Genomic DNA, 21,688 nt, shown 5'->3' on the forward strand with positions numbered 1-21,688 from the left:
AGAAAGAGAGGAAGGGGAGGGGAGAAAAAGAGGAAGGGGAGGGGAAGAAGGAGCTAGGCTATCAGCCATGGAGAACCACAGATGGGTGGGTTGAAAGCTGTCCCGGGTAGCAACTTCTATCAAAAGGTTAGCTATTGAGTAACAACTCTAGTTGTGTGGGCATCTTGTTGATTGAGCATTTCTAAATATATAAATCCTTTAGACAATCATTAAGCTTTAAGAGTCTCATTTCTACCGGGTACTGCGAGGATGGCAGATATTATCTGGGGTTCAGTCGAGCTTTGTGGATGCAGCCTGGTGAATTGGCAGAGCCATCCTCAACACTGGTGTCTCGTGGGTGCCAGGGCCTGCATATCTAGCTAGCTGGAGCCTAGTCATAGCTGAGGAGCAGCGTGGTGGCTTCCCCAGGAACAAGCTGGACCAGGCTGCATTTTTTAAAAATCACCCCCACAGGCCTTTTGAGCCTCCCCTTGAGCTGGATCCCAATTTGGGCCAGTCACTGGACCTCCTTACCCTCAGTCTCTTCTCCATTATTGTTCCTGTGGTTCTTTTATACAGGAAAAATTCTGAGTCAATGTTTTTGACTGTGGAATGGCAACCCCATCCCTCCACCTGATGCTGTCTTCTGTTAGAGATAGACTCAGAAGTTCCCTCTCTCTACTCTTGGGCCTTTCATCTAAGGTCCCTCCCTTTGAGTCCTGAGCATCTTTCACTTCCTAGGTCTCTGGTACATTCTAGAGGGTCTTCCCCCCCCCCCCCCCCCCGCCAGATGCTTCCTGTTTCTATTCTTTCTGCTGGCCCTCAGGGCTTTACTCCTGTTCCCCACTACCTTCATACCTGATCATGTCCCCCTTTTCCCCTCCCTGTCCTTTTTTCCACCCAGTACCTCCCTCTCCCCCTCCCCCCACCCCCAAACACACTGTGATTGCTTTCCTCTCCCTCCCAAGTGGGATTGAGGCATCCTCACTTGGGCCCTTTGGTTCGTTAACCTTCTTGAATTCTGTGGATTATATCCTGGGTATTCTGTACTTTTTTGGCTAATATCCACTTATTAGTGAATACATACCATGCATGTCCTTTTGGGTTGGATTTACCTCACTCAGGATGATATTTTCTAGTTCCACCCATTTGCCTGTAAAACTCTGTTCCAAATTCCTACATACTGAATTGTTCATGCATTGGGAGGCAGAGCTAGTTGCCTTTTTCTCAGTTTCAGGCTAGCCTGGTCTTAATAGTCCCCTGTCTGGACAAGAAGAAAAAGAAAAAGAAAAAGAAAGGATCCCAAGTACTGGATTACAGGCATGTGGCACCATACTCAGCTGTGGCTAGTATCCTGTTCATAGTCTGTTTTTGGTAGAGCATTACTGTACTGCTTTGTCCTGATAGCTTATCTAGTGTAGCTTGGACATTAAATTCAGGGGTACAGTGAGAATCAGCTGTGTACTAAGTCAAGTGTGGCTTTGATGGCATGTTGGGTAAGGATCTGGGAGAGTGAAGACTTGTAAGAATGTTTAGTGAAGTCCTGTCCTCATATCTCCATCGTGTCATATTGAGAAAGTGTATGACAGAGTTATATAATATGTGGTTGTTTAGCATATATATTTAGTTTATCAACTGACAATGAATGTGAGGATCATGAAGAGCACAGAGTGTGCTTATTGTATTATAACCAAAGGCACTGTCTTAGGGTTTTATTGCTGTGAAGAGACACCATGACCATGGCAACTCTTATAAAAGAAAACATTTAATCTGTTAGCTTACAGTTTCAGAGGTTTAGTCCATTACCATCATTGCATGATGCATAGCAGAGTTGAGGCAGACCTGGTGCTGAAAGAGTAGCTAAAAGTTCTACATCTTGATCTGAAAGCAGCCAAGAAGAGACTGGATATGTTTCACACTGGGCTTGGCTACAGCATTTCAGACCTTTAAGCCCTGCCTCCACAATGACACACTTCCTCTAACAAGGTCACACCTCTTCCAATAAGGCTACATCTCCTAATAGTGCCTCTCTTTATGGGCAAGCATTCAAACACATGAATATACAGAGGCCATACCTATTCAAACTATCACAGTCACCTTCTGAGTCGACTCTAGGGATGTCATGATTGGAAGCCATCTTCGTTTTTTTTTTTTTTTTTTAATAGCATTTTGGAATAGAATACCTGTAGCTTACACATTACTTCACTTTACTTTGATGAAGCTCTAAAATAGAGGAATCATATTCCTGTTTTTCAGATAGCACACTTATGATCTGGCAGTTGAATCATAACTTCAGGATATCTGCTACTTGTTTGCTGAGGTGTGAATCTAAAATTTTGAGTTATGAGACCTTTTATAAAGTTAAACCAGGAAGGGTAGTAAACATGTAAAGGAGCAAAAATGATTGTGTTAGGCAGGTAAATTATACCCCTGCCTCCTGCTACCTTGGTGAGTGCAGTTATTCCAAAGAGTAAGGCTTATTCTGGGAACTTTACCTTCGCATTTCTGGGTAGAGAGCCAGACCAATAGCTCAGTGGTTAAGAGTACTTGCAACATAACCCTGGAGAACTAAGTTTGATTCCAGCAGCCATGCAGAGTCTCATGCACTTGTGGAAGTAGAGATGGGATGATTTGCTGGGGCAATGCTGGCTGCCTACCTAGTCAATGAAGCTTGCTTTTGATAAGTAACCTCAAGGATACACACTCCCTTTACTAGCCTCAGCCTGGATATAGATGTCCTCACTTTTTATGTACTTATACCACACATACTCATAAAACATAGTTCTGTGTGGAGAAGTATTTGAGTTGGCATTGGCTTCCAGATGCTAATTTGTTATTTCTGCCTTAAAGTATCAGTTGTAAGCTAACAGTACCAAAAATATTTTTAGGTTTGAGAGTAAAACCCTTTGCAGGTGGGAAATTAAGTTGACAGTGTTTTAGCAGATGGCCTAGTTTTCAAGAAAGGTGAAAGGTGTTATTAAAAGCATCAAAATGTGGTTTTTTTTTTAGTGATTTATTTATTTTTATTTGACAAGGGTTTTGCCTGCATGTATATATGCATACCACACATATTCCTGGTGCCAGCAGACTGTAAGGATCTCCTGGAATGGAAGTTATAGATTATGAGCTATCGTGTGTGTCCAAGGCTATGTCTTTTACAAGACCAGCAAATGATCCTTACCAAACTATCTCTTCATCCTCTAGGTTGGGAAACTCTTAAAACTAACTAGGATAGGGCCTGATATAAACTCTTTGCCAGCATTGAAACCTAGAAGAGAAACATGGATGCAAAACATTGCTGTTTGTTAATTCATGCAACAATAAGAGATTTATCAGAGTGCCCTTGGTATTTAGGTAGGAGACAATACTAAGATCATCACAGTTATTTTCATTTATTTATTTATTCCCCACCCTGAGCTACTGCCATCACCATTTAGAAGAGTATCAAAAGGAACATTTTAGGAAGTGTGGATGTGGAAAGTGGAGGTGCTGTTCGAAGGACTCACAAAGCGTTATTAGGTGCATGCAGTCTCCTCACTGCCAGGAGGAGGGCACTCTTGTTGATATCATACATGTGGACAGAGTTGTGCAGCTCAGCCACTTATAAGTAGAAGAAGCAAAGACTTAGGTTGAGTTCTCCTACTTTTCTGATCAGGTGCCTTAAGGTTGCTTTAGAGACCTGGCATAGGGGACTTGTTAGTATTAAAATGTGTTTTCTTACTACTTCTGTACTACTTCTGTAGGTGAAGTGAGTAGCTGAATGATGGTGGCCCAAGTAACATACATGTTACTGTTTCGTGTTATTTTAGCCTTTGTCATGCTTCTCTATCCATGTATCCCTGTGTGCATGTGTTACATATTACAAATGAGTTATGGTACTCCTTTCGATTCATGTTATGCCCGTTGGAGATCATACTCAGGTACTTGTACGTGTGTATCAGGCAGGTAAATACCTTCTGAGCTTTATCTCCAGTCGTGTATATATTACTTTAACAATTATTTTATGTGTTTGATTGTTTTGGTGACATTTGTCAATTTATAACATATTCATACCTAGTATTCACAGAGACCAGAAGAGGGCATAGGATCCCATGGAAGAGGAGTTACAAGTAGTTGTGAGCCACCATGAAGAAATCTGAACCCCATATTTCTTCTGTAGGAGCAATCAATGCTTTTAACCACTGAAACATCTCTTTAGTCCCATGTATCTCCACTTCTACAATTGGAAACTTGAAGTGCATTTGAAAGAGAATGAGTAGAATGATGCTAAAATGTGTGGAAGGTGGGTAGTGAGTACAAGGCATTTCTCTACTGCTGTGTGCATGTGCTAGTGCATGTGTGTGCGTGCGTGCATGCATGCGATGCATTACATAACTGCCAGAGAGACAGAAAAGGGGAAGTGTGTGTGCTTTTTGGGAGAGCCCTGAAGTTGACTTACCTGGATGAGTGATAGTGATAAATGAACTATGCAGACCTCACTGCGTTCTGGTTTGCATCTGGCACAGCTGTTCTGGTTTTGCCCTCTTGGCTAAAAGAAGGTCATGGGTTTTGTTACCTACATAAATTTATCCCCTGCCTGTACATTTCTTCTATAATGTGCTCTGTAATGCCATTCCATTGGTTGTCAGGAGAATTGGGTTGGTTATAAATCAAATCCCATGAAACCAAAGATCTAATCTGCTCATGGAATTTAGAATCAAGTTGGAAGACAAAAGGCAACTCTTACATATACCTTATTATAAAGTTCTTGTAGTTCTTACTTTCTCATGGGTGTGGCCTGTTCACTTTGTAATTTTCTTCTCTTGATCCTTTCCCCAACTTCTATCTTTATTCTTCTTAGTCTTAAAAACCATGGATTGGCCTTGCAATCACTATGTAGTAGAAGACCTTGAACTTCTCCAACTCCCTTATATATGATCATACCCAGTCATTAAACCTAGGTGTTCATATATCCATCCTGTCAATTTAGCTACATCTCTCACCCTCTAGATTCTCACTCTATTGCCTAATCTAGTAATAAAGGCAGTATTAAGCATAGACAGAAAATGTTGAAATAATAAAGGGTTCTTGACAGATGACTTTTCCCCCCTTCCCTGTAAATCTGCCTTTCTTCCTCCTCTTTCGCTCTGCTCTTCTTTTTCTTTGTTTCTAGGTTTTAAGTTTGTTTGTTTTTCCTAAGCATGGACTTTCCCTGCATTAATTACATAGAGGCAATACAGCTATTCAAGACTCCTATGTGTTTAGTTGAACCAAGATCTCTTCAGAAAGGTCTTGGTGACACCACATTTTCTCAGCATATCATGACTTGTTACACTCTAGACTGAGTTCTGTTATTAGTAATATGTTTCACAGTTTATTTACTTCTTGAGATATTGAATGTTACAATCTTTGGGAAATTAAGTAAAACCATTTTGTTTTAAACATTGATTCTCTGTGAAGACTGTACATAGGAGGAAATATATTTTAGGCTGTTGTAACTAGTATAAACCCTTTTGAGCAGGGTTTTTAATCTATAATTTTTATTTACTTAAACAGCCAGTTTATTTTGGTATTTTTTTCTCTCCCCGAGCTTCTCTCAGATACTCACTTTTTTCCTACCCATCTAACTTTTTGTACTCTGTTTCAAAGAAAAAATAACATAAGACCAACCAAAGAAGCACCATCATGATTTAGTGTTAAACGATTGCTTCTGAATATGGGGCCTACACTGGAATATAGTTGATCTAGTGTCATTCCATTGAAGTAAACTGATTTTCATTTCCCAGCAGCTTTTATTGTTGTTGTTGTTATTATTATTAAAAAAGTTAGTGGATGCATGGACACATGAACTCCTAGATTTGATGACTGGGTATGATCGTATATCAGGGAGTTGGAGAAGTTTGAGGCCTTCTTGGTGAGGGTTGGGACTTTTTTTGCCCACTGCTGCTTCTTTTGTTCTGGGTTTTTGTCTGGCTTGCACTTGTTCAGGTCTTGTTCATGTGGTCAGAGTTCACATGTGCACCATTCTTGTTCTGTCTGGAAGGTACTGTTTCCTTGGAGTAGTTCCCCAGCTTTGGCTGTTTGTTTCTTTCCATTCTGCTCTTCTTCTGCATTGATCCCTCAACCTGGAGGGTAGGGATTTAATGAAGATATGCCATGCAAGGCTGAGTGCTCCAAGGTCTCATATTTTGCAAATTGTCCAGTTGTGGGTCCCTTTGTTTATTCCCGTCTTCTGCAAGAAGCTTCTCATGCTCTGATCTATGGGTATAGTAGTATGTCATTAAGAGGTGTGTTATTGTTATGTTCATTTACTGGAATAATGAAGTACTTGGCTCATTAACAGTGTCAGGCTGTTGTTCCATCTCATGGAACAGGCAATACAATATAATACAATGCAATACAATAGTGGTTGGTCACAGTCTTTGTTAGGGTTTCTATTGCTGTTTATAAAACACCATAACCAAAGCAGCCTAGAGAAAAAAGGATTTATTTTAGCTCACACCTCTATATTATTGTCTAGTACTGAGGGAAGTCTGGGTAGAAATTCAAACTGGGCAGAAACCTGGAGGCAAAGAGAAATGCTGCTTACAGGCTTGCTCCTTGTGATTTGTTCAGCCTGCTTCTTAAAGCATTGAGGAACCAAAGCCCCCAAGATTAACACTGCACACAATGAACTGAACCTTGCCAACCCAATCATCAATCAGGAAAATGTACTATAGGCTTTTCCATAGGCAGTCTGGTTGGGGCAGTTTTCCCAGGTGAGCTTTCCTCTTCTAAATTGTATTTACATAAAAGGATCAAGTTATATAAACTTTGGAACTTCAAACTTTCAGAGTTGACTCAACAGTATCCAATATAGTTGCTCCTGTTAAATTTGTATCACTCTTGGACCCATGAGTCTGTCTTATAGGTAGGTCTCTATAGTAGGCTGCCAGGTTTGTAGCTGGATGAGATTGATAATTCCTTTTCTCCTCCAGCAGTGTGTATAGTGGTCAGTAGGACTGCTTTTACGTGGACACCAGTTTTCCGTCTTCATTTTTGATGACATAAGTTGTATCTTCAGCAATAGAATATTTCTGTCAGGTTGTGGAGGGTAACCTCCTTGGCAGTAGTGTATAATATTTGGGGGACATCTATGGGACCCCTTTAGGCAACTTAAAAAAAGATTTAACCCATTCTTGGTACTGGAAGTTTTATTGATAGCTACGGTATCTAGTTGGGTAATGTTCTCCCATCATATGATAATCTCATTTAGGTTCCATTTATATATGTCTGTATTTTACAAAGCGTCTACCATAGCAGGTCTCCATGTGACGTTTAAAAAAGGCCTTTAGTGTTAATTATTACTCCTGTATTCCATCTTCTACCCTGCCTTACCCTCTCTTCCTGTTTAATCCTGTTCTAGTTTCCCCATTATTTCTTTATGGCACTATTTTCCCTTCCTTTGAAGATCTCCTCCTCTATTTCTTCCTATTTTAGCTAACCTCTGGGTATTCTAAATGAAATACTCAAACCTAAAACTTAACATTTAACATTCATATACAAGAGAAAACTTACAGGAAATATATATACATTTACCTGCAAATTTTACTGCTTTTTCAAGAGCTGAATAATATTCCATTGTGTAAAAGTACCACATTTTCATTATCCACTTACCACTTGATAGACATTGAGGCTCTTTTCCAGTGTAGCTACTGTGACCATAGCACAATGAACATGAACAGGTATCCCTGTAGTAAGACATAGTTTCTTCAAGTATATGCTGTAGAATGGTATAGGTAGATCTTGAGGTAGATCTATTCTTAGCATCCTGAGGAAACTCCTTACTAATTTCCAAAGTGGATGTACAAGTTTGCACTCCGAGGAATAAGTGTCCTCTTTTCTACAAACCTTCACTACTATTTGCTATCATTTGTTTTTATTAGCTTTTGCCATTCAGACTAGGATATGATGAAATCTCAAAGTAGTTTTTTGCATTTCCCTGATGGCTAAATAAGTTGAAGGTTTTCCCAGCCATTTGTGTTTCATCTTTTGAGAACTCTGTTTAGTTCTAGACCCCTTTTTAAAACTGTCTTTTCTTGACATTCACTTTGTTGAGTTCTTTGTATATTCTCCATACTAGATACTTCTGCCATATAATTCGTAAGAATTCCATTCTTTAGTCTGTGTGTCTCTTTGTTCAGTTGATGGTATCTTTTACTATTCAGAAGCTATTCAGATTCAAGAGGTCCCATTTATTAATTGTTGTTTTTAATGCCTGCACTGTCAGAGTCTTGTTCAGAAAGCTTTTTCCTGTGCCAATAATTCAAACCTTTTTCCTACTTTCTCGTTTATCATGTGGTCTGGTCTTATGTTGAGTCCTTTCATCCATTTGGAGTTGTGATTTTTATAGGAGGATACTTTTTGGTTCTATTTTTCATTCTCCTATACAGAGCTATCCAATTTGAACATCACTGTTTGTTTAAGTACTCTTTTATCTCCAGTATGTATTTTTGACTTCTTTGGACTTATATTTCATTGATCAGCTTGTTTCTTTTCCTTACAGTTGACATCAGTCTGCAGTATAATTTTAAAACTGAGACGATACCTCTGGCAGTTTTGTTAAACAGCATTCTTTTAGTGCTCTCCCCCGACCCCGTCCATATGATTTAAAATTATTTTTAAATATTTGTGAAAAATTTTGCTGAGAATTGCATTGACTGTTAAGAAAAGAAATGTTAATCCTATGATGAACCTTAACTGTTTTCAGTTTCCTCCTTCAGAATCCTTTTTTTTTCCTTCTTCAGTATCTTAAGAGTTTTTAATCATATAAGTTTTTTACTTAATATGGTTAGAGGTATTACAAGATATTTTTTGAGGCTATCATGAAAGATACTGTTACTTTGATTTCTTTCCTAGTATGTTTATTATTTGTATATAAGGTTACTGGTTTGTATGTATCAATTTTGTATCCCCAGTACTTTGCTGAAAATATTTGTATGCTATAGAAGTTTCCTGGACGTGTGTTTAGAATCTTTTATGTATAAAATCCTAGTGTCTACAAGTAAGGACTCCCCCCACCTCCTTGATCTCTTTTAGTTGTCTTATTGCTCTAGCTATGACTGCACACTATATTGAACAGGTGTGGAGAGAACAGACTTCTTTGTCTAGTTTGACTTTGAGTTTCTCTCTGTTTAGAATGATGTTGGCTGAGGGCTTGGTGTAATTTGTCTTTGTTATGTTTCAGAATGTCCCTTGCACCCCTTGTTACTATAGGACCTTTTATCATGAAAGAATGTGTGATTCTATTAAAGGCCTTTGATGAGTGGAGGATATACGTTAATATATAAAGTAGTGGGTTGTATGACATTTCCATGCATATGTGTTGTTATTGTTTGTAAATTCATCCCCTTAACTACTCTCACTCATCCTTGCCTTCTCTTTTCCCTTCAGACAGCCCTCTAATTTTGCTTTAATGTCACATGTTGCATTAACCTATCCATCCCCTGCAAAAACCTTTTGGATTATGATTCTCTTCATATTTTTGTCACACACACACACTTTCCTGCAGATGTTGTGATTTCATTATCATTATGGTTGCATAAAATTCTGTTGTGTATATAAACCACCACTTTTTTTTTTTTTATCTGTTCCATTGTTGATGGACATGTAGGCTGGTTCTACTTCCTGACAATTGTGAATAGTGAAATTTTGAAATTATATGTGGTGCACTGACTTATCCAAGAGTGATATAGCTGGCTCATGTAATAGTTCTGTTTTCAGTTTTTTGAGGAATCTGCACACTTCTGTAGTGGTTTTGCCAGTTTACATTTGCACCAGCAGTGTATAGTGAACAGAAACAAGGGAGGGAGACTGTGTCAATACTTCCTTTCTTCCGCTTTTGTCCTTTACAGTTTGAAAGCAAGTGCCTTGACATGGTCTTTGATACCACTTTGAGTGAACTTGTTGAAACTGTAAAAATGTCCTATAGTAATACATTGAGTGTACTCAATGAGAAGGTATTAGGGACTTTCAAACTCCAGATTGAAGTGACAGTATAATCTAAACCATGTAGATTTTCTGATTCAAATGCTCCTTAGTTTTTAATTAAAAATTATGTATGATATTTTGCCATTATGTATGCCTGTGCACCATGTGTGTGCTTGGTACTCACGGAGGCTAAAAGAAGGCATGGGAGCTGGAGTTACAACTCGGTGTGAACCATTATGCCAGGAGTGGAACCTGGGTCCTCTGGGAGAGCAGTCATTTCCCCAACCCCATTATTATCTTTTAAGTGGCCAGTAAAATTTGCACTTATGCCTAGTGTATAGGGAGCTCTGATAGCTGTAGTTTATTTCCAGGTAATTATTGGTAATATGGTTTAAGGAACAATTTTCTGTCTCCGGGAATGAGATTTGAAGACTCAAGTTTCACCTTCTGAGCGGATTGAGAGGTGTTCTAAACATGTGTGTGGCTTTGTCTTTGTAGACTGAAATCGCCAAGAGATTGAATACCATTTGTGCACAAGTCATCCCATTTCTGTCTCAGGAAGTAAGTAAAATGTTCAGCTGTTAAAGTGCAATTATGTTGCTTCTCTGTTTGCAAATTAGCCAGTTTTAAGATGTTAATTTTATCACAGAGAACAAGTGTGAAGAACATCTGTTACATCTCAAATGTGTCAACCCTGTCATTCTGTCTAAGGCATCCAAGGGCAGGCTGCTGGAAGGGTGACAGTATCTCAACCCCAAATTATTATTATTGTTGTTGTTATTATTATCATTTGAAAACTGAAAAGTGACCATGAAGCATGAAGAAAAGCGCTCTCTCTCTCTCTCTCTCTCTCTCTTCTTTGTGTGTTAGTGTGTGTGTGTGTTACTGTGTGTGTGTGTGTGTGAGAGAGAGAGATACTGGCTAGGCATATGTTTGAGTAATATGTGCTTGACATGATTCAGGTACCCTTTTCTGTTTTCTTGAAAGTAGCTGCATTGGGGTTGATCTGCATGAAAGCAGGGACTTCATATATAGTCAAGATTCATTCCATGGAGAGCTTAGGTGATAATCATCATAATGATAAAATGAGTATTCATATCATGTTGATTCACAGAGTAATAGACATAGATAAGGCATGTGGTTTGAGTTTACGTTGATATGTTCAGAGGGAGTCCTTCATAGGAGTAATTGGAGATTAATTCAGCATTGTGTTTCAGTTTTGCTTTGAAAGTGTTATTTTCTTTTGGGTACAGAGGAATAATGTTTTCAATATGTAAAGATAGACGTATGGTGTGACAGGGGAGAGGCCTAGCTTAGGGGAGGTTAGAGTGTGAGGCTGGCTGTAGAGCATTCCCTACTGATTTGTTGCCAGCATTCAGTGACCCCAGCCTCTACTGGTCTCCTCAAATTAACTGTGGCTATATTTTAATTATGTGTAGAGTTGGGGAGTGGACAAGGTGAGTTTTCATTCTTTAAATTGAAAACAGAACTTTCTCCTTAGAGTGTAACACCAAAAGGCTAAGATAAATATTGGGAAAATTTCTAGTTTTTAAAAAAATACTGCTGATGCATCTAATTTTTTTTTTTTAAATTTAACCAGAGAAAACACAGACTGACTGGTTCCATTTTAATTTTCAAGAGAAGTGTTTCAATTATTATAAATGTCTTGTGCCCAAACACAACCACCGTAAGTTAGGACAGTCCTCCATGTCCTGGTTTTTGTAGTATCTAAGGACAGGTCACCATTACTGATGTCCAATCTGATATTTACTACCCCACTAGGAGTTTAATGGTGCCTGGAACCCTTCAGAAATAAAGGGAAGCACCGTCACATTGTTCTTCCTTTATGTTCTGTAAAATGATACTTGCATGATGACCTGCCTTTTGGTCTTTACTGTCAGAATGAATAGGGAAATTCTTAGCTGTTGCTAACACTTTTTTCTCCTTGTTTTCAAAGCATCAACAACAGGTGGCCCAGGCTGTTGAACGTGCCAAACAGGTGACCATGGCAGAGTTGAATGCCATCATCGGGGTACGTGGCCTACCAGGTCTACCTCCTACAGTGTGTATCACCAGCTTTTATTTCTTTATGGTTTGATGGCATAGCACACAACTAAGTTTGTGTAACTTAGAGATGACTTATTTGATTAATGAGGAAGGGTGAAAGGGGTTCGGGTTGTGTGGAGATTTGTAGGGAAGAGGACTTAGTAGTACAAGAATGATGAGAAGACATTAGAAGAGGAAGAAAAAGAACTCTATTAAATGGAGAAGTAGAGAAAGTTATCCTGTGATCCTTGAAACCACCCTTGCTGCTAGTGGGGTAGAAGCTATAGATCACTTTCTAAACACTTTCCCTGTCTTTTTCTGTCTAGTGCTGTTCTACCACAGTGAGGTCAGTACAGGACTCTGAATTATTCCCAAGTAGTTCTTGCCTTTTGCTTTCTAGTCACTGGAACCTGTGTGGTTGTTTGATTCTTCTCTTTCTTGTTCCCCTTTCATGAATTTTAAAGTGGCATGCCAATGAAAACCTCCCTGGCCAGGAAAGGAGTGTTAATTGTCTGCCCTACTGCTCTGTGGCCTTTCAGGGTTCATGTCTCTGGAGTTTAGCTGCCTCTTCTTGCTGGTGAAGTTGGTTTCTCTTGTCAATCACAAGTTATTTGTTCTGCATTAAGGGATCTAGTTAGCCAGGCTTTCTGTCTCTTCCTTTGCTGGAGTTCAGCTCCACCCACTTAGGACCTAAGGTGGTTCTCATGTGTTCTGCTCCTTTTAGATTAAAGGAAAGAAATAGCTGAAATGGAGGTGGGGTCCTCTATTTTATTCATAAGCAAGTTTCTCGAATGAATTCAAAATCACTCATTTATCAATTTATGTTAATTGCTTGTGAGAAGATGCCCTGCTGGTCTTTATAGTTCTCTCAGACACTTTGTAATGATAATTAGACATGCTGCTGTAGGGATTAAGAGTGCCATAGTCCAGTGCTGTGACAGACAATGGAACCAGTTAATCTATCAAGGTTTAAAATTACATCCCCACTGGAGATGGGAAAAACACAAGAGCCAAGGAGGATTAAAGAATGAGCCCCAGCTTGAAAACCCTCCTTTCATCAGTTTCTCAATTGCAGATCTGCAGTTGGGGTGCCTGTGGTAAGCTATTGGCAGTCAATTAGGTGAAATAAACTGGGAGGGTGACCTTCATTTCCTTTTAATAGCTTTTTCCTCCGTGAACTAGGGAGCTTCAGTGGATTTTCAGCTTAGATTTTATTCAAGCCGCTTTATTGCACTTGACAGCTTAGCTCTGCATAAACAGTTCTCCCTCCTTCCCCCAGGTCTGGGCTCTGTCTTCCTTCCCCTCCTGTATCACATTTTTGACTGTTACTTAGTGGGCTCTCTAATCACATTCAACAAAGAACACAATTATGCCTGCATTTGTCTGCCGCCTTCTCTACCCTTTTCTTGTGTAATGAATTGCTTTATTTCAGAGATCAAATCAAATATTCACTGGCATTTTTGCACATACCGTGTTTGATTAGAAGAGACTGATCGCGATTGTACTTGGAGCTGGAGCTGGAGCAAGGAATTTTTTTTTAACCAAATGAATGAGGATGGAAAAGTCTGTTTTGATTAAAAGAAAACATATGCAAAACAGATCTCAAGGGCCCTGTTCAACTTTGTGGGACATGTTTGTTTTCTGATAGGCCCTAAATTTTTACATGTAATTTTTCTGGTCTTTGTTTGGCAGTACTGGGGACTGAACCTACGGCCTCATGCATACTAAGAAAGTACCCTACAAATGAACCACATGGCCAGCTATGTGTAATTTTTCAATAGTAGAATAAATACTGATCTTTTGAGTTCTCAGAGACACTGCCCAGACCTTGAAAATCTTTGTTACCTGCATTGCAAAAGGAGGAAAATGTATTAGCCAGACCGATATTTATAGTTAATATTCATTTTGAATAGAATCAGAAAATAAAAATAGGTTACTTCAGAAGTGTGGGTGAATTGCAAATTTTATTAATAGCTTTAGTTTAGGAAAACATGTTGTGATTATAAAGTAAGATTAGCCTGATAGTAATAACCCAAGTTGGAGAATTGGGCCAAGAGTTAATGTATCATGGTTTGTTCAGCATTTTAGCATACACAGTTTTTAATCATTCAAATGGTGGGGTCTGTATATTAATTCATGACAGGCTCTTTGAAAGCTTGCAGTGATAAAGTCAGAAATAGCCACTGACTTTAGTTTCATGCTATGATATATGCTTGATTTTTGCTTGAAAAGAAAATCGCAGTAGCATAAAATCGGGCTGACAATTTAGTGGACCTTTGCACCCCCTCATTGCACATGCAGTATGCCAGGCTGTCTGGCCAGAGGGGAGGAAGCACTGGGAGACTGTTCATTCAGCAGCTGTGCAGAGAAAATGCAGCCTGTTTGATAGCAGCTGTCAGTATTGTTCTAGGATGGGTTAGAGTGAAGAACAATGGGAGAGGCAGAGCTCTTCATCTCCATTGACTTTCAGGCTAAGAAAAGAGGAGGTTTAGACATCTATTTCAAGTGTAAAAGATCGTGAAAGAGTACCCTTTAAGATGCAAATGGGTGAAACCTTTCCTTCCCTTCAAGGTACTATCAAGGCTCTTATGGTTTGCTTGATGTAGCTAAAGATATTTTAGCAAGGAAGCCTGGGCTTGTCAAGGACACCAAACTCGGTGAGCTCAGCTTCTGTTCTTGGCCTCTGAGTGCTCTTCGACTGGAGGAGTGGAAAAGTTCTACTTTTTTATGTCCTTGTTGAATGAATGATGCCAATTTCTTAACCATTGTGTTAATGTTCTCCAATCTAGGAGAAATACTGAATTTTAAAAAGTTCTTTTCTACTAGCCTTCAGCTTTTACCTAGAGTACTAATACTTAAGGGAGATTTTTCACTTAGTTCCTTTTCGACTTAATTACTCAAATATTTTTTGTTATTTTTTTTTTTTTAAAGATAGTATTTTACTGTATAGCTCTGGCTGACTTGCAACTAGCTGCATAGGCCATGTTGAACTTCACAGAGATGCCTCCACGTGCCTCTGCTTTCTGAGTACTAGGATTAAAGGTACGTGGCCAACACACCTGGCCTTTTGTTGACCTGCTAAAAGCAGCTTTGATAGCAAACTTGTTAACTGGCAGAATATTAACTACAATACTTTTATTTTGTGCGTGTATGTGTGCATGTATGCATGCGTGTTGATCCTTCTGCTGTTGTGTTTCAGGGGTCACATTCAGGTCACTAGGCTTACAGGTTAGCACTTTACCAAATGGACCACCTCCCTGGCCAATAGGATTTTTAATGCACATTCCCACTTTCCCCCATATATTAGCACCGTATTTACATCATTCCTTCCTTCTCTTCTCCAGACTTTCTCCATCCCCACTCTTTCAAATTCATTACCTCTTTAATGAATTCCCCTCCTATCTCCTATCCTCACACACATACATGGTGCAAGTACACACAGAGTTCACACCCTATGGAGTCCATTTCATGTTTCTCATATGTGTTTAGGGATGACCAGATGGGATTAGATAACCTATTAGGAAGCATGTTCCTGGAAAAGACGAGTTGTAATTTTTAGTAGCCAGTAACTGTATCTCTCCATTCAAGAGTGAGTGAGGCCTGGAGAGATTGAGATGCCAACTGGGGTTGTCATTGTGCAGGTCTTATTTTAGGCAGTCATATTGTCTATATTTCATGGATGCAGCTTCCTGTCAACAGCTGTAAAACTTAACAAAGCACAATGATGACCGACATCAAAAGATAGCACCAAGGGTGCAGTATTGGTACATATGGCTTGGCAGTAACCAAGAGCTATCTAAGTGGACTCAAGGCTTCCTGTATAGGAGAGAATTCATGCCCATACTGTAAACCCAGCAAACTATCTGTGGTTGGTGAGATCATGGACCTTAGCAGAACCCACTACTGCCACTTTGTAAACCAGTATAGTTTCCCAACTCTATTTAAATATCCTTATAGTCACTAAGAAGGAATAGCTCTCACCCTACATCAAAGACACTATTCTTTTATTTTCCTTTTTTCTCCCCAGCAAATGGAGGCCATTTTAGTGCAGAGATTACTCCAATTGAACCAATTGATTTCACACAAAACCACTGTTTGGAAACAATGCATTGTGGGAAAGAGAATCTCATTCATTTGAGGCCTCATTCTTGAGTGTAGACCTATATTGATGCCTACAGCAATGTGAAAACATTTTTCTTTTTATTTAAACTTGGATTTTTACTAAAAACCAAATATAAAATCATCTGTTTACTATGTTGAATATCTTATTGGTGGAGTCGCAAATGGCTACCTGAAACAGAGAATTAAAGAACTTCAGGGTGCGTCCATGTTCCAAATGAGACTGGAACTAAAGCTCCTTTCAACCTGTTCAGCTTCTATTGATTGGGGTTTCAAATAAATTTGTTTTTAATCAAGTTATGTCACAAAAAATATTAATGTGGATGTCCATATGCTATAAAGCTACATAGCTGCATAGAACCATGCCCCTCACCCACACTTAATCTATGTCTTCTATGAAGTGAAATGCACACATTTGAAACGTCTAAACTGATCACTTAACAGCAACTGTATACATCAAGTAACTGCACTTCACAAAAGGTAGGTAGTTTCTGTTACCCATTATGTTCTCTAAACTTTCTTGCTTTCTGAAAGAAAATAATTGAATAAAATGATGTAATTAAAGCTGGGTGCCCTTTTCCTTTTAATTTAAAGAAAACAATCAAATGGTTGTGTATTTTATTTCTGAACACATGTTTTGTAATTTTTTTGGTGTTTATACACAGTAGATAGATACATTTTAGTGTCCCTGTAGATATGCAAATATATATGTATCTGCAGACATATATAGCTTCCTATCTTTGAGGGCTTAAGACCTTAAGTAGAAGCCTTCACCTAGCATGTGATCCTATTTCCATGAACTATACGGTCATGGCAGTTTTCATCTGCCTCATTTTGTGGATATAGTTGCCTAAGCTTTTAGGTGTGGGTGGCCTTGTGTACATGGTTTCTGTAGGTTGCCTTGTCACCTCATTGGCCTTCTCATGAGTTTCCTGTGTTTCCTGAGTGCATTTCCTTATGATTCAGCAGGGAAAAATCACTGCCATTTTCTTCCCTGCCAGTTGGTTTCTGGAAACCTAGGACCTCAAATGCGCTGCACATGCATTTGCTTAGCAGTAAAATGCATGGAAGGCAGATGGAAGTATAGTTAGGACAGACCTGTTGATTTTCATATACTCAATAGAAGAGTACCCTAGTATCCTGCCTATGTGATTTTAAGAGGTACAGTAGAGATTTTCTTTCCTGTATACAAGATGCTAGCTCTTTTGGTAGTGGCCTCATTGTTGACTATATAAGAAAATTTGAACAGTTTTCTATACCAGTATCTGAACACTGGAACTCAAGAAATTTGGGGCTAATCTGGGGAATCTTAATTTTCTTTGTAATCTATTTGGATACAGTGTGACTTATTTTTCAAACCTATATCTTCTATGATGATCCAGGATGGCTTCAGTTATTGGTTAGATTTCTATATTCCGGCTTCATAGGCAAGCTCATTCCTCTATACTTTAAACAAACTTTGTATGAAACATAAAAAGCTTAGATTATTGTGTGTTTGATAGCTGTGGAATGTGTGTATGTGTATGGGATGCCTGTGTGTGCCTAAAATAATCAATTATAGATGTAAAAAGCGCTGCACTGTTGCATGAGATGATTGGTTCAAGGATTAGCAAACTGTTGGATTGTTCTCGATGAGATTGTAGCGTTTGAAGTTTAAAGAGGATGAGCTTCTTATTCTTAGGACTAATTCAACTAATGCCAGGAAAGCCAATTTCTAATCTAGCCTTACGTGCCTTTCTAGAAGAGTGATATCCTGCTACTTGGAGAAGACCACAAAGGTACAATATACATGGATCTTCTTGTTTCAGAGACTTAAACCGTAAATTCTAATGGTCTAGTAAGTCAGTCTTACCATGTTCTATCCCCAATTCTTTCATAAAATGATCTTTCACTGTATAGCCCAGGCTGACCTGAAACTCAGATCCACCTGTTTGAGCTCTCCTCATACAAGGAATATAAGTGTATGTACCAGTACATCCAGCTAGAAAATCATTTTTTTTTCTGTATATCTTGTTTTTCCTGGTTAAATCAGTTTGATTTTTGCTATTAGTTTTTTTTTTTTAATAGAATACTACCTAGTATCTCACATAGATATGGAGCTTGGCTTTGTTGCCAGGATATTTCCGTAAATGTCTTGATTTTCCCACAGTTAATGTGTATTGTAGTAAGTAGAAAAGTTGCTGATACATTTATTTAATTTTCCTCCAGGTGCTAAGGTATGAATTTTAGTTGATTCCTTCCTATGAATGTTTCATATACTTATACATATATGTTTTTAAGAGGAAGAAACTGCTCCATAGAATATAGGGTATCACATTTTATAGGTTAAACATGTGTGGGTTATGAGTTTTGTTATTTTTAAATTGAGATGCAGTTTATGTTAAATTGACCCTTTAAGTCCTACTCATTAATTAGTGTATTTACCATCACTGTCTCATTCTAAATGTTTTTGCCACCACTGAAAGAAACCCCATGTCTGTTATCATTGACTTCCCATGTCCTCTTTTCTAACACTGGCTTATTTGGGATACTATATATAAGTAAATTCATATAATATACAGCCGTTTGTATTTGACTGATTTTACTTAGCACAGTGTTTTCAGTGTTTTTCTGCCTTCTAAGTATCCCTAGGTGGCATGGGAATTGCTATGTAGACCAGGCTGGCTACAAACTAATGGGATTTTCCTGCTTATTATGCTTCTGGAGTGTTGGGGATGAAAGGCATAAGCTCTACTCTGACACTCAGATATTTTGTTTTGAGACAGGGTCTGCATAGCTGAGAATGACTTTGAACTTGTGAGACTTTGGTCATGGCCTTCTGAGTGCTGGGATTGTAGACACTGTGGCCCTTATGTAGTACTTAGCTCCAAGGCTAAGTGTACCTTAGGAAAATGCTCTACCAAGTGAATTACACTTAATATTCAGTCAATTTTATTAAGGAATAATAACATGGCATGTATTTATCCCCTTTATTTGTCCATTTATAAGTTCAGTAGATGATTAAGTTGCATGGGTCTACTTGGCTCTTTTAGATAATCCTGCTGAGAATGATTCCCAGGAGTTGATTTCTGTCCTTTTACCATATATGTCCCCAGGATAGAACTCAGTTCTTTAAGCTTGGCAGCAGGAGACTATCTCTGGTCCCATTTGTAGGTTTTTAATGCAGATTTTTTTTTTTTCTTCTGTTGGGAGTAAACCTAGGAATGGGATTCATAGGTCATTAGGTACCTTTTTCCAACATCCTTTCTATTTTCCAAAGTGCCTATACCATTTTACATCTGTGGTATATGTGGATCCCAGGTTCTGTCCCATACATATTCATACCTTGTCTACTTTGACCCACTCTGGGTGTAAAGAGGTAGCTCCTTGTGTTTTAATTTACAACTCCTTTCTGTTTTTTTGAAATGGATCTACCTAACATGGCTTTAAAAATATGTTCTAATTCATACCCTTTAAGTACTAGAGCTCAGACATAAGTCAGGCAGTGAAGGTGGGATGGGTAGGGTAGTGTTGCACAAATGAGTTGACTGCAGCAAAAGTCAGAAAGAGTAAAGATGGCAAGTATTTAGAGGTGTGGCCGTTTCTTTCTGATCCCTTTCTAGAGTTCTGTCATCTTCTCTTTTTGCTTTTTCAGCTTTATTGGAACACTGTTAATAATTAGAAATTCTATTTAAGAAGTATAACTTAATGTTTTAATTAATAAATTATCACAAGCAGATGAACATGTTAATCATCTCATAGTCTAATCTCTGTGTAGATGTGTGTGTGTGTGTGTGTGTGTGTATGTGTGTATGTATGCGTGCATGCACTTAAGATCTCTTAGCAGATTTCAAATACACAACATGTTATAAGTACCCGAGGCCACCATGCCTTACCTTAGCTTTCCAGATGTTATTCTATATAAATTGAAACTTTGAATCATTTGACCATCATCTCCTATTTTGCCCAACTCCTGGTTACTACTTAACCATTCTACTGGGCTTCTCGACCCGGGCTGGGCCTAGGGATGTAGTTAATTGTTAAGAGTGCTTGTCTAGTATGCAGGAAACTCTGAATTTGATTCCCAGTACCTCCATAAATTGAGTATAGTGGAAAATATCTGAAGTTCTAGAATTCAGGATCATCTTAGCTACAAAATAAGTTGTAAACCCAACCCCCCAACACCCCCCCCTACTCAAGGCCCTGGATTAACAGTGATAACAGCAAAGCACATGCATTGGCTTTTGGGAATGATTCTACAGTGAGCATATGGGTACAGGTGTCCCTTTGAGACACTCATTTCCTTCAGGTTTATATCTACAGTAGGATTGCTGCCTCACTTGGTAGTTCTGTTTTGAATTTTTAATTCTTTTTTAGAAGCTGTCTGGTGTTTTCTATAACTATATTGGTAGTTGTTCCCAGAAACACTATCTGTAGATTCACCTTTTGCTGTACCTTTTACTAAAACTTGATTTCCTTTTGATTTTATCATCCTGAAAGGCATCTCAGTGTTTGTGGATGACCACTGATGACCAGTAATGTTAATTTCCTAGTTAATGTTGCCTAGTTCAGATTATGGTTGGCAGATATTTTCTCCTATTTCTTAGATCATCCATGTGCCATTTTCTGGGCCTTTTAGTGCACTGCTACTTTATCTTCATTGCTTTCAAGTGGCTGGAGAATTCTTGGTCCCAGTAAGCAGCTGCTTTCTGTTTGTCACTCTTACTCCTCTTAGAGAGAGAGGCTGCTCATGTAATAGGAGGTTTTCAGACAGCTCTTGGAGTGGCCTTGAGGTCCATGCTGCCAGACAGACTTCCCATTTGATCATTCAGGGAACCACCTTCTTTCTTCTGTTCTCCAGACCCCCAAGATAAGAACTGAATGTGCTAAAAAAAACCCCAAAAAACAAAAAAAGACAGAGAACTAGAAACTAAGGAAGAACAGTCTGCAAAGTTCAATAGTGCCATGTCACATCTTGTCTCCGTTAACAATGTTTACATACATATTGTTTTCAGTGCTGCTTACTGTGATTCAGGTATGGAGATGCCAGCTGAGGGGCTTTCAGTGTAGTTAGGTTAAGTGTGGTTTTGGTGACATGGTTTTTCCGGGGTTTGTAAAATGGATTAAACTGGAATTTGATGGCTGGTGGCATGGAGAATTCTTAGCTCCATGCATCTTTTTTTCATAGTTTGTGTCCTTTCTGGGCAGCTCTATAGTGGTAGACCCTGTTGCACTTGTGATTGAGAAGAAAAATGTTAGTGACCACACCACTACATGATTGTTCCAAATGTCAGCAACACAGGCAGGTTCATTATAGTATGGATTCGAATAGCATGGCTGTTGTGTGATGTGAATGAGGACACTTCATTCCTTGTGGGTTTTCAGGATCATTAACTCTCAGGGTTTGGCATGCACTTTCGTGTTTTACTGAGCCTTTGCCCACCTCTTTCAGTCAGAGCAAATCCACACTTTACATGACCCGTTTAGGTATCAGAACACTCCATGGAAAATTTCTCAGTAGCCTCTTTTACAATTGGCCTTTTATTTCTTCCTTTCTTTATTGTTTGAATTTTTAAGTTGTTAGTACGATCAGCTGTAGAGAGCAGGTTTTCTTTTA

General features: G+C 38.8%; 1 protein-coding gene across 15 annotated transcripts in view; it reads left to right on the top strand.

Annotated features, from left to right (window-relative positions):
* Tle1 (TLE family member 1, transcriptional corepressor) overlaps positions 1-21,688 on the top strand; it is an 89,402-nt gene that overhangs the window by 21,796 nt on the left and 45,918 nt on the right. For 8 of the 15 annotated variants that reach the window (XM_028754624.1, XM_028754618.1, XM_028754626.1 and 5 more), the window contains 2 exons: positions 10,426-10,488; positions 11,885-11,959. In XM_028754624.1, coding sequence (XP_028610457.1) covers positions 10,426-10,488; positions 11,885-11,959 — 138 coding nt within the window. Of the gene's footprint in view, positions 1-10,425; positions 10,489-11,884; positions 11,990-21,688 lie in introns of all 15 variants that reach the window. The other 7 variants (XM_028754617.1, XM_028754622.1, XM_028754623.1 and 4 more) reach the window with 1 other exon arrangement.

The sequence above is a fragment of the Grammomys surdaster genome, unplaced genomic scaffold (genome assembly GCF_004785775.1).
Source record: "Grammomys surdaster isolate TR1022 unplaced genomic scaffold, NIH_TR_1.0 126029, whole genome shotgun sequence".
Classification (NCBI taxonomy): Eukaryota; Metazoa; Chordata; class Mammalia; order Rodentia; family Muridae; genus Grammomys; species Grammomys surdaster.